We start from the raw sequence: 12,930 nt of genomic DNA, 5'->3' as shown, positions 1-12,930 counted from the left end.
CTTGCCAATAACAAAGACTTATTAAAGGTCACTGAGGTGAACTTTGTAGACAAGTGCGGAAACTGTATAGTGTAAGGCTGATCGGCAAATAAAAGACCATGAAAGTCATCTTGGACTATAGTAGGCACAGAGGAGGGTTCACAGCTTCCCTTTCCTTGGCATCCCCATCTCAGCTGATCTAACTTGGTTTCCTAACATCCAGGACGTTATCAACAAGGCACATCAGCACGTCTGAAGCTGCTGGCAACCTACCGCTCAGCCAGTCCAACTGCATCATGGTCTGGCTCTCAGATCAAACTGTAGAAGAGCAGCAGAAGCTTCAGTGCTGAAGATACTGGAGCAGATCATCGGCTACCCCCTTCCCTACCTGTCATCCTGTCTGAGTAAAGGGACGTGTCAAGGACAGCACCCTTCCTGCAGCTAACATACTGATAAACACACATTTCTCTCCACACTTCTAATATTCTTAATTTCTCATGTCATTTACCCCTAATTTAAGATAACTCATTGTCATTTTGTTACATTTTACTTCAGTCTTGCTACAATTAAAATGTAGTCTGTACCCTGACAAAGGATTTGGAGATGCATAGCACATTTATTATATGAGTTTAATAGGACAGTGTTTCATTCTAAGGTGTTGGACATACAAATCAAAGGCCAAACGTTTGAGTTAAAATGAGAAGTGTCTTCAGCACAGGTGTGAGCACTGAAATGTTTAGCTAGTGTTGTAGAAACTTGAACGGAGGTAAAAAACAATGTAATTGTTGAAATTTAGGTTGAAAAACCCTTCATTGGTGCAGTTCAGAAAAAAATCTCTCATTTCAATTAAAAGTCATTTATTGGTACAAAAATGAAATGAGGTTTTCCTTTATATAAGCCTTTTTTTAGGGGTGGAGCTGGGGCTTGAACTGCAGAAAGTCTCCTCCTCAGCAGACAATTAGTCCCTCATGTTCTCTCTCCATCAATGACTCTGTGCTGCCTAAAAATGAAATGAAGAAGAAAACACATAAATGCCACAAGCCCTGGACATCCATGCAGATCACAAAGAGAAACCTCCTGGCTTTGCGGGGCAGAACCATCCAAAAGCTGGGAGGAGAGCTCTTCAACCACACTTCAAGGACCTGCAGTGCTGCTGGACTTCACCAACCACAGTCTGGTCAGCAGCATGACATCATAGAGCCTTTAGTTCTTTACCATGGCACCATAACCTGCAATCCATCACATCATGCTTGATCAGTTATGCAACAACTTTAGAAAGTGTAACCCTTGTGCTATCCTAGACACTTTACCATTGGGAGTTGGGTCATCTAGACCCACTACACAGTGCTCTGAACCTTTTTTCTTCAATAATTTGTGATCTTCACTGGTGTCCATGGATTACATGAAATCTTTCCACCTTTATCCACCTTTGTCATGGTAGGGAGAACACCTCAATGGAAGGGGGGGGTCACAAGATAGCACAAAGGTTACAAAAGATTTTTACCATATGTTGATGACAGCTGATTCTTGTTTTCCTGATGCTCAGACAAAGCCCTTCAGTGTTTTTCTCTGGGTCATTTTGATTGGTCCTTGTGGGAAGAGATTAATGTATTAATAATACTGAAGAAATCAAGAGATATTCCACATCAACAGCATGAGAGTAACATGAAAGAAACAAGCCAACATTTATCTACAACATTACCACAATCTTTACCTGGAGGTATCATTCTGGTCACGTCTGCTCCAGCTTTTCTGACTTCCGCTTGTTCCAGCCACCGGCCTGAACGGCGAGGATGTCTGTGCAGAATGAAAGGATCAAAATGTATTAAACTGAGAAAACAAACTACACAAAAAGGATGCATCTTCAATGAGTATTTACCAGATTTTGACACATATGTACTCGGAACATGTGTCTGCTGAAGAGAGGAAGCTGTTCAGTTGGTTCAGTCCCTTTCCCTGATGTTGTCCCTTCTTGATTTCATCCTCGGATCCTCATCATTTCAACCAAAATGTATGTTTGCAAACTTTTGAAACATAAGGGGTTAGAAAAAAACTCCAACAGGAATAAGGGCAGAGGCCCTAAGGGAGACCCAGGACACGCTGGGGAGACTACGTCTCTCAGCTGGCCCCGGGGTCCCCCAAGAGGAGCTGGAGGAGAGGGAAGTGTGGGCATCTTTGCTTAGACTGCTGCCCTCACAACCTGGTTCTGGATGAATGGAAGAAGATGGATGCATGGATGGAACATGTTCAGTCCTTTCAGCAAAACTCCACGATGGCAGACTGCGATCCTTCCTCATTTACTTTGCCAGAAGACTTGTTGGAGGACTCTGGTGCTGCCACAAACTTTCCTGCTCCACATCTCCCATCTCCAGGATTCTATCAAAACAAATAAATGTCGTAAATTAACATGATGATATGACACAAAATACAATAAAACATATATGCAGGCATGTTCATTTTCTTAAGGAAGAGGCCATGAAAATAACCTTACATATTCTATTTCCCCATGAATGCAGTTCACAAAGGAGGTCACCACAGTGTTTTTGGTCAAAAACGCATCTTCCAAATAACCACTGAGCCTAAAAGAACAGAAAAGTTTACATAAGAAAAACATTTATACCATCAAAAATGTAGGTGGAAAAGAATTTTACATTTTTTTTTTTTGGCTCTCAAAACAGTACATTTAGCAAGTTCCATCCACTGCTACAGCCAACATGGAGGGAGAGCATGCAGGACCCTGAAACAGATGAACCTGACAGCCTCTCCACCTCAAAGTTAGCAGATCAGTCCAGGAACTATTTGTACATGTTGTCTCCAAATAACTGACCAGTCTGAGAGAGGAAAGGGAAAAAAACATGAGGTTCTTTTATGTATGTAGCACCCTCGAGGAATTAGCATGAGCACGAGGTGTTTAAAACAGGGTTTATTGGTCTTCACAACCCGTGAGAACTGGCAGCAAAATAAAAACACAAATATGCATCAAAAATAATTCTACAGCTTACAAAATATGAATCTTAAATTATACAAATAAAAGCACACAAACCTCGTGGGCTGACATCCACGAGGGGCTAATTACTCATTTGGCTTCAGCTTTCCTTTAACTTTCTAAATAAACACAATAAACAAATTATTACATTGATAATTCTGTTATACATCGATGTGATCTCTACTGATCTTACCGGAGATCTTCACGTGGCTGCAGCAATGCACTGATAGCTGTGTGCGTAGTTAATTGTGTCCGTGTGGAACTTTAATTGAACTTTGTTCCACATGCTCTCACCACTAGATGGCGCAAATTAAAATATAATTTAGAACAACAGAATAAACACATAAATGTTTGGGACTGTTACACTCCCACCAATCACTTGTGATTTATAGAACTAAATATTGCTTTTAAACTTATGAACTAGTTATTCTTAATATGCAATGAATTGTGAACTAATTATGGAATATGACTTGTTACTCTTTTATTTAGAGTATTAAGAGTTCAGTCTCCTTAATTTGCTTCTAACAGGACAACTGTCTTCTGAATGGGCCTTTCCAGATAAACAGGTTTGGAGATACGCTTTCCTTTTTCATCTAGAGTGCGATCACTCATCAGTAGCTTGACCTTTCTCACTCTTTGATCCTTACTAGGGTACACATCAACGATTTTTGCCAACTTCCACTGGTTTCGTGGTGTTATTTCATCTTTCAAAAGCACAATATCATTGATTTGGGCATTTCGGTATTGTTTAGTCCATTTTTGTCTACTTTGAAGATTCAGCAAGTACTCCTTTTTCCATCTTGTCCAGAAGGTATTGGCAAGGAGTTGAACACGACGCCATCTCTTCTGAAGATAAAGATCTTCCTTGACAAACTTGCCTGGTGGTGGAGAGATGATTGTGGACTTCATGGTCAATATGTGGTTTGGCGTCAGAGGTTCTGGGCTTGATGGGTCACATAGTTGATCTGTGGTAAGAGGTCGACTATTTATCACTGCCATGACTTCATAAAGGAAAGTTCTTAGAGAGGAGCTGTCAAGTTGTTTAGCTGATTGTTCAAGGATGGATGACAGAACACTTCTTATGGTGCGGATTTGTCGTTCCCAGACACCACCCATATGACTTGAAGCTGGGGTGTTCATGAGAAACTCGCATTCCAGATTTTCCAGCTTGATTTGGTCCATTTCCTTGAATGCCTCTGCAAACTCATTTCTTGCACCAACAAAGTTTGTTCCCTGATCGCATCTTATCTGACGAACTGAGCCTCTTATGGCGATGAATGCACGCAGTGCATTGATGAAGGCATCGGTGGTTAAATCATCAAGCATTTCTATGTGCACTGCTCTTGAGCACATGCAGGTGATTAACAAGCCGTAACGCTTTAGCTCCTTCCTGCCTTCCTTGACATAAAAAGGACCAAAGCAGTCCATCCCACAGTAGGTGAATGGTGGAGTAGTCTCCATCCGATCTTTCGGGAGGTCTGCCATTTTCTGCTGTTCTGTGCATCTCCTGAACTTTCTGCATTTGACACATCTGTGGATATAAGAGGATACAACCTTGCTGCAGCCAAGGATCCAATATCCACTTGCGCGTAGCTCGTTCATAGTGATCCCTCGTCCTTGATGGTGAGTTTTCTCATGGTAATGCTTGATGAGTAACATTGACACATGGCTGTCTCTTGGTAAGATAACTGGATGCTTGATATTAGAATGTAAAGCAGCATGCTTGAGACGTCCTCCAACTCGAAGTGAGCCTTGGTCATCCAGAAATGCACTCAATTTATGTAACTTTTTGACAATGTCTTTGGTTTGTATTGATGTGGGATTTTGAAGGGACTTTATTTCATGCGAGAAGGCAGCACCTTGAACCATTCTGATAACTGTCAGCTCTGCTTCCCTTCTTTCTTCCACATTACTGACTTCACAAGATCTTCTCTTGCGTTCCTTCACTTCTTTTGCAAGGCGCTTGAGTCTAGCAATGGCTTTGATCATTCTTGACCAGTCTGAGAACTTGTGTATGCGATCCAGAAGAGATCTTTGTTCTTTGGCTTGTGTCTTGAGCACCTGAACCTTCTTGACTTCCGGATCACTGCTTGATATCTCTCCCACCTTGATCTCACCACTGGACATGACCTTCTGCCAGAGAAAATCTGGACCTTGAAACCAGTTTGAGGCTATAAGTTGTTCAGCTGTAAGACCTCTAGAGGCATGGTCTGCTGGGTTCTCTTCGGACGCCACATACCTCCACTGTGCAGGCTCTGTGCTTTGTTTGATACGTTCAACTCTGTTTGCAACAAAAACATGGAACCTCCTGGCTTCATTCGCGATGTATCCTAGAACAACCTTTGAATCGGTCCAGTAGGTTTCTTGCAACATTTCAACTTCCAGTTCCTTTTTCAGCATATCACCAGTGCGAACAGCAACTACAGCAGCTGACAACTCAAGTCGGGGAATGGTTGTAACTTTCGATGGTGGAACTCTTGATCTTCCCATCACCAAGGAACAGTGGACTTCACCAGATGTGCTTACTGCTCTGAGGTAGGTACACATGCCGTATCCAGAAGTACTGGCGTCAGAGAAGTGGTGCAGTTCATAATGCTCTGCCTTGAAGTTATTTGGAGTGTAGCATCTTTGAATCTTTACCTTTGCCAAATTCCTTAGATCAAGCAGCCAAGATTCCCACTGAGGTCGAAGATTTTCAGGTAAGGTGTCATCCCAGCTGAGTTTATCTCGACACATCTGCTGCAGGATCTGCTTTCCTAGCAGGATGAAGGGTGACACAAATCCAAGTGGATCGAACACAGAGGCGACTGTGGATAAAACTCCTCTTCGAGTGAGTGGATTTTCCTTAACAGTCACTCTGAACTGGAACTGGTCTGATTCCACACACCATTGCACGCCTAGTGCTCTCTCTATGTGGATTTCACTCAATGCCATGTCCTTATTTTTGGCAGATACTAAACATTCTTCCTTTGGAAGGGAATACAAGACCTTTGTGCTGTTTGATATGAACTTGTGTAATCGAAGTTTGCCTGTGCTGCAGAGTTCACGTGCCTCTTTGACCAACTGTACTGCTTGGCTTTCCGTATCAACACTTGCTAAGCCATCGTCGACATAGAAGTTTGTTTTTATAAACTTCACTGTTTCCTTACTGAAGCGTCCTTCTCCTTCAGCTGCCAGATGTTTGAGGCCATAGTTAGCGCAGCCTGGAGAAGATGCCGCACCGAACAGATGAACTTTCATTCTGTAGATGGTAAATGGGGTGTCGAGGTCGCCGTTCTCCCACCATAAGAACCGTAGGTAGTCTTGGTCAGCAGCACACACGTGAAACTGGTGAAACATGCGTTCAATATCGCACATTATAGCCACTGGGCTTCTACGGAAACGACACAAGACTCCGAGCAGGGTGTTTGTAAGCTCTGGGCCGGTCAAAAGATGGTCGTTAATGGATGTTCCTTGAAACTTAGCAGAGCCATCAAAGACAATGCGAATCTTTCCTGGTTTCTGTGGGTGGTACACCCCATGGTGGGGAATGTACCATGCTGGAGTATTGTTGATGTCTTGCTCAGGAACTTTTTCAGCGTCGCCGTGAGCGATGATTTCTTCCATGAACTTCTTGTAATCCATGTAGTATTGCTTGTTTCGTCTCAACTTTCTTTCCAAACATCTGAGCCTATGTATGGCACATGATTTGTTGTCAGGTAAGTTAGGTTTGTCACTCTTAAACGGAAGTGGCATCTCAAAATGTCCATCCTCCTTGAGCCTGATGCCTTCCTTCATCTTTGTCAGAAACCTGAGATCTTCTTGGGAGATCTTAACATCTTCTGCAGCTCTTTCCGCAAAGTCAGACTCCAGCAGCTTGATTACATTAGCAGGTGAGACCATTTCCTTTATTTGAGTTCTGCACACGTAATGCACTTCATTGGTGAACCTTGAAGATGGTTGAACACCTGGAACCACTTGCTTCACAATGACTTTGTGGCTTACTCCAAAGGCATCACCATAATCAAGACGTGGATTGCCAAAGCCCACGATACTCCAGCCCAGATCAGTTTTTTGTCCAAAGGGCTGATTTTCCTTGCCAGAAACCACTTGACGGGGTATGAGTGCTTGAGGGCAGTTATAACCAATCAGAAGACCGACATCACAACTTTGGAGTGGAGCAATTTCATCTGCAATGTGTTCAAGATGGGGCCATGCCTTGGCAGTTGCTGGTGTTGGAATGTGATCCCGATTCGCTGGAATGAAGTCTCTGGTGTACGTTACTGGCAGAGGGATGATCTGATTTGAGTAAAATCCTCTTACTTGTAAACCGGAGAGTTTGTGACAAGTAACAACAGTATTTCTTGATGACATTGTAGTAAGCCTTAGCTGAACTACCTCATTTACAGTGTGCAAGGCTCTTGCAGTTTCCTGTAAAATGAAGGTCGTGTCGCTCTGCGTATCAAGAAGTGCATACACTAGAACTTCACGTTCTGGCTCACTTTCAGCTGAAACCCACACAGGAACAATAGAAGATGTGTGAGTATCCTTAACATTCTGCATTACTCTGTTAGAAGTTGCTTCACTTGTTGTTTGTGTGAAATTGGTGTCTTGTAGTGTTGAATCTCGTTTCCTTTGTTTTGTTTTATCAGTGCTCCTTGCTTCATTGTTCTTTGTCTGAGTTCGCTCTTCTTTAGTCCGTGTGTCGTGAAGACATGTTGGATGTTTTTTCTTACATGTGTCACAGGTTTCTCTGTTGTGACAATCCTTGGAGCGATGGCCTACCTTCAAACAGCCAAAACATAACTTCTTCTCTTGTGCAAACTTCAGTCTTTCTCCAATGTTCTCATTCATGAATTTGAAACATTTCTGCAGACTGTGACCTGCTTTCTCACAATAGACACAGCTTAAACTGACAGCCCTTTCATTGGAGTTCAGTGCCATGACCTTTGCGCCATGAGTCCTGGTTGTTTGTAACTTTGTTTTATCATTTTCTCTTGGTTTCAGAGCATAGAGAGAAGTTATGGGATTACATGCAATTTTGGCTTCACATGAGATGAACGCAACAAAATCGCTGAAACTTGGAAACATGTGGCTCTGCTCTTGGACTTCTGTAACCTTTCTGTTCCACCTTGATGTGAGCCAGTCAGGGAGTTTTGTAAGCATTTTTTGGTTTTCATTGCAGTCATTTAGTACTTCGAGACCTTTGATGTGTGGCATAGCTGCATTACAACTGCGAAGAAAGTCAGCGTATTCTTGAAGTTCCACACTGCCCTTGGAACTGATCTTTGGCCATGCGTCAAGTTTGTCTCTAAATGCCTTAGCAATAAGGAATGGATTGCCATACCTGTCTTCAAGAACTGTCCATGCTGCATTGTAGGCAGATTCTGTACCCAGCAAAAAGTAACTTTCTATGGCTTTCCTTGCAGGTCCACTTACATACTTCCGCAAATAGTATGTCTTCTCTTCGGCTGGTAAAGCTTTCCTGTCAACAAGAGTCAGAAATGAAATCTTCCAGTCATTGTATCTGAGTGGGTCACCATTGAATATAGTTGGCTCTGGGACTGGGAGACGACTTGCGTTGAGAGATTCTGCGAAGGCTCTTACCAGCTCTTTTGTGTTCACTTCTGGAGTGGAGAACACATATTGAGATGGGAAAGGAGGTCTGAGGGGTAAGCTACTGGTTTCTGACTTAACCCTTTTTTCCTTACCAGAGGATTGCTGGTGGAGCACATCATACGTGTCTTCCTCTGAACTTTCACTCTGCTCATATACTCTTTGTCTTGCTTTAGCAGCTTGAAGCCTTTTGATTGTTTCCAGTCGATCCACTTCTCTGCGCTTTGCTTCCAGCTCTCGTTGTTTCTGTGCAATTTCTGCTTCTTGTTTTTCAATTTCCCTAATTCGATTTTCTTGTTCCAGTTGAACTTCTAAGGCAGCTTCATTTGCAGCAACTTCCGCTGCTGCCTCTTGTCTTTTGCTGGAGTGTCTGCTTGAACACTTGGAAGAAGTCTTTGGACTGTGATGAGATTTAACACTTAACCTTGCAGAAGCAGCAGACTTGAACACTGACTCTACGACCTTCCAAACTTCTTCATCCTTTTGACCTCTGTTTCTTAATGTTTGGGATCTTTCAGCTGCTTCCATGATGCTCCTTGTTACTGCATCACAGGTATCCATCCTGCGTCTTGTGTCATTGTCAGGAGTGTCAATGCGTCTTAAATCATCATATGCAGCACAAACATTGGTAGCAGCACTGTTTACTTTTGTGATGTTTTCATCCAGGAGATCCATTGAGCATTGTCCATCTATAGCTTTCTTAGTCTCTTTAATGACAGCCTTCCACTTCTCGTAGCACGTACTGAAACGATGTGCGGCCTTCTTTACCTGCTCATCATGCAGCTCTTGCCCCTTTTCCGTTAGCGTACGGACTCTTTGGCTCCTTCGTGCATCTTGTGAGGTAGTGGGGATATCATCTCCAACGCACTCAGCTTCTGATGGTTGCTCATTTAACCTGAATGTCACATCATCTTCACCAACTTCAGATGAAACATCCAATCTTGACATTTTTAAGCTTGCGTTTGATTTTAAAGATTAAAGTACTGATTTAGTTTTATGTACTTTGTAGGGAAAATAGAAAAACTTTGGTTTAAATTACTGCACCTTTAACTTAACAGTATTGCAAAATGTCTTAATTTTCTAATTCAACTTAAAATATTGAACTTAAACCACTGTGTGCAGTAAGCAACAATAACTTGTCTTGAATAGGCAAATATTACATCTAATTCCTGGTAACTATGAATCACTAAATATGAACAATATACAGGTTACTTATAGATAAATTTCACCTTTTAACAATTCACTTAAACTTGAACAGGAAAATAAAATAAAATAATCTCAGTCCCTTCGATTAAACAGAAACGAAAAATATCTTGTTTCTTATTGCAGTCTCTTGTCGACGGTTATACTTTCATATTAACTAATATTAATCTGAGTCCTTGATGCAACATTCATCTTTGGGAACCTGAAGTTAAGTTCTGTGCATTTGGCCGTCGCAGGGTGGCGCTGTTGTCCCTCTCGGCGCTGGCACCGTCTCGTCTACCCATGCGGAGCAGAAGAGTTCTCACTGTAGCACCCTCGAGGAATTAGCATGAGCACGAGGTGTTTAAAACAGGGTTTATTGGTCTTCACAACCCGTGAGAACTGGCAGCAAAATAAAAACACAAATATGCATCAAAAATAATTCTACAGCTTACAAAATATGAATCTTAAATTATACAAATAAAAGCACACAAACCTCGTGGGCTGACATCCACGAGGGGCTAATTACTCATTTGGCTTCAGCTTTCCTTTAACTTTCTAAATAAACACAATAAACAAATTATTACATTGATAATTCTGTTATACATCGATGTGATCTCTACTGATCTTACCGGAGATCTTCACGTGGCTGCAGCAATGCACTGATAGCTGTGTGCGTAGTTAATTGTGTCCGTGTGGAACTTTAATTGAACTTTGTTCCACATGCTCTCACCACTAGATGGCGCAAATTAAAATATAATTTAGAACAACAGAATAAACACATAAATGTTTGGGACTGTTACAATGTATATACATACATACAAGAATCAGGAATCAGACATTCTGTTGGAGTGGGACTTTAAGTCTCACTCCAACAGAATTTTTAGCTATTATGAAATCGTTCCCAGTGTTTTTTTTAATTACGATCATTTTGTTTTTTTAAGACATTTTTCTGCAGCACAGCAGCTCATAAGAATTTCACCTCAGAGCTGTGGTGCAGATGTTTGCCTCTGCTAATTTCCCATAAACCATTTGTTGATTCTCTCTCCCGCTAGCTTATAGCACCTCACAAGCCCTAGCCGACATTAGCATAGCAAAAAAAAAAAAATCAATGAGCAACATTGGAGCTATCCATGTGTACACTTTTGAGCCAGATACCAGCTCAGACAAGGGAACTCAGGACATTAATGGATCTACCGGTATTTGTCTGCAAGTGGATGCATCAGAATTGGAGAGGAGTAGAGACTTTGGCCCATTCATGGCAGTTAGAGCGTCACAACTATAAGCTTTTTGAGACAATCAGTTTCATCTTCTCCTGATCCATTGAGATTTGAATAAATACTCAGAAACAGTTTTAATCTTATATTATTGTGTATGTGTTTATATTTTTGTTAATGTTCTCAATAAAGAGAAAAATGTTTGATCTTAAAAACATGACTTCCATTGGAGCGGCTCTTTAACTTTGTTGACAACGCTAGGATAAATAAATGTGGTCAGCCAAATCAGCCATAATTGTTTAGACCAGTGGTCTGCAGCCTGAGGCTCCACAGCCACATGTGGCTCCTTGACCCCTCCTTTGCGGTTCTCTGACAAAAAATAAAAATGTTTTTAATTCAAACAAATATCCTATTTTTCAGACGACACAGCGCATCACGCAAAACAAAACAGTCAGATAAGTCAAACTTTACTCAACTTGGTGATCTACTCAACAGTTGAAGCAAAGTATTACTGTGCCAGGCTCCTGACTACAGTACCCATAATGCTTCAATAATCTATCAAGCGGTGATGCACAATATTTTAAGAAATTCCAGCATTTATGAAGAATTTTTTTAAACCTGACAACGTACCCTAAAAAAATCAATTTAAGGTCAATACGCACAATTTAGAGGGCCTATCCCATGCTAGCCATTTAGAATAAACTATTTCCTCGATCTCTGAGGCTCCGCCTTTCTCTTCTTGTGGGTGTCGCCTATTTCATGACATCAACCTAGAGTCGGCGTCGGCAGCGTTTCTGCGTTTCTTCCATCGAAACTTTTGCAAAGATGGATGTGAATATTGTGCAATGAAAGCATTTTGCTGATCACCACTAGCTCCATTGAGAAAGTGGGCGTGTCTGTTAGCTGCACAGGCTCTTCCTAGAAGAGGCTGCTCCTCACTTATGATGACGTCACAATGTGAGGACCCTCTTATTGTGATTTGGGAGGGGCTGGTGCTCAGAGGGTTTCAGAGGAATGCTGAGAGATGCGTGAATGGATCAAAATACCGCTGTGGATTAGTTTTTGTGAGGAATTAACATTATAATACACTTTAAAATTTTAAAACGTTGATGTTGCATGATATAGGCCCTTAAAGAAATACTGGCTGAGATGTACTAACAACATAAAATCTACAATGTGTAAAAAAAAAGCCTTTGTAAACCCCAGTAGTTATCCAGTTTCCAAAATAACATAAATGCAAATGAGTGTTTGATTTTCTAAAGGCTGAAGAGAAACCTTGTGTGTCCTACTGAGTTCTGGACAGTGAGACATTTAAATGCTCTTAGCTGTTTAAAGGGCTGCAGACCCCCGTTTCTGGCTAAATGACCCAAAAGGAAACTTACCTCTGCGGAGACCACGTGACGTTTCCGCCCCCGTCCTCTATACAGAAGAGGCCTTCACCGTGATCCTGCGGCCTTTTAAATTTAAGATGGAAAAACGCCTCGTCATTCAACGTTAATCCTAAACAGCCAACACGTTTTTACTAAAAACCCATCTCTGGTTTCCCAAATCTAAACATTACATTTCTACAGAGAAAGGTTCAAATCATCGCCCACCTTCCAGCTGTCCAAGAGTTCTTCAGCCGCGCGCCTTCCTGCGGGTTCATCCGGGGGTTTCCGGGGGAGTGGGGTGGGGGTGCCCGTATGACGCTGCGTTCATTGGCTTTTCGAAATGCGCACTTCATGTCAATTGGGGCAAATTGAAGGCTTAAAAGCCTGTTTACTTTAGATAATATATCCTATTTAATATATCCTATTTAAAACATTATTGAGAATTACTACAGGAAACAGTGATGAAACGTTTTTTAACAGATAAATTAGAGCACTTCATTGTAATACTATAATATATGAGATACGTCAAAAAATTGACAGTTAAAGAAAAAAGAATATAATAGATCCTAATATTTTATAAAATGCATCAAAATAATTGTTT

The 12,930-nt window shown here is 41.5% G+C and overlaps 1 protein-coding gene across 14 annotated transcripts; it reads right to left on the bottom strand.

Moving 5' to 3' along the window:
* Nucleotides 1-819: 819 nt before the first annotated feature.
* On the bottom strand, nt 820-12,784 carry LOC110014314. Of its 14 annotated transcripts, XM_023960782.1 has the most exons (9): nt 10,375-10,539; nt 10,239-10,300; nt 3,023-10,144; nt 2,661-2,810; nt 2,471-2,558; nt 1,859-2,355; nt 1,694-1,776; nt 1,484-1,568; nt 820-1,208 (listed from the first exon to the last, which is right to left on the bottom strand). In XM_023960782.1, the coding sequence occupies exon 3, from the start codon at nt 9,506-9,508 to the stop codon at nt 3,476-3,478; it is 6,033 nt and encodes a 2,010-aa protein (XP_023816550.1). In that variant the 5' UTR covers nt 9,509-10,144; nt 10,239-10,300; nt 10,375-10,539; the 3' UTR covers nt 820-1,208; nt 1,484-1,568; nt 1,694-1,776; nt 1,859-2,355; nt 2,471-2,558; nt 2,661-2,810; nt 3,023-3,475. The 14 variants fall into 14 exon arrangements, 11 of the variants coding, with proteins under 11 accessions (XP_023816550.1, XP_023816551.1, XP_023816552.1 ...); XR_002874281.1 differs by lacking the exons at nt 3,023-10,144; nt 10,239-10,300; nt 10,375-10,539 and adding exons at nt 12,342-12,413; nt 12,555-12,784 and having other exon boundaries at nt 2,661-2,716; XM_023960783.1 differs by having other exon boundaries at nt 820-979; nt 1,077-1,208; nt 3,023-10,539.
* Between the last annotated feature and the right edge of the window lie 146 nt (nt 12,785-12,930).

This window comes from Oryzias latipes, chromosome 12, assembly GCF_002234675.1.
Source record: "Oryzias latipes chromosome 12, ASM223467v1".
NCBI lineage: Eukaryota > Metazoa > Chordata > Actinopteri > Beloniformes > Adrianichthyidae > Oryzias > Oryzias latipes.
The sequence above is the reverse complement of the archived record's forward strand: the minus strand, read 5'-3'. Positions and strand labels throughout refer to the sequence as shown.

What these genes read in the sequence shown, in the direction of transcription:
- LOC110014314 (XM_023960781.1), bottom strand. Translation starts at nt 9,508, where the DNA reads ATGTCAAGATTGGATGTTTCATCTGAAGTTGGTGAAGATGATGTGACA.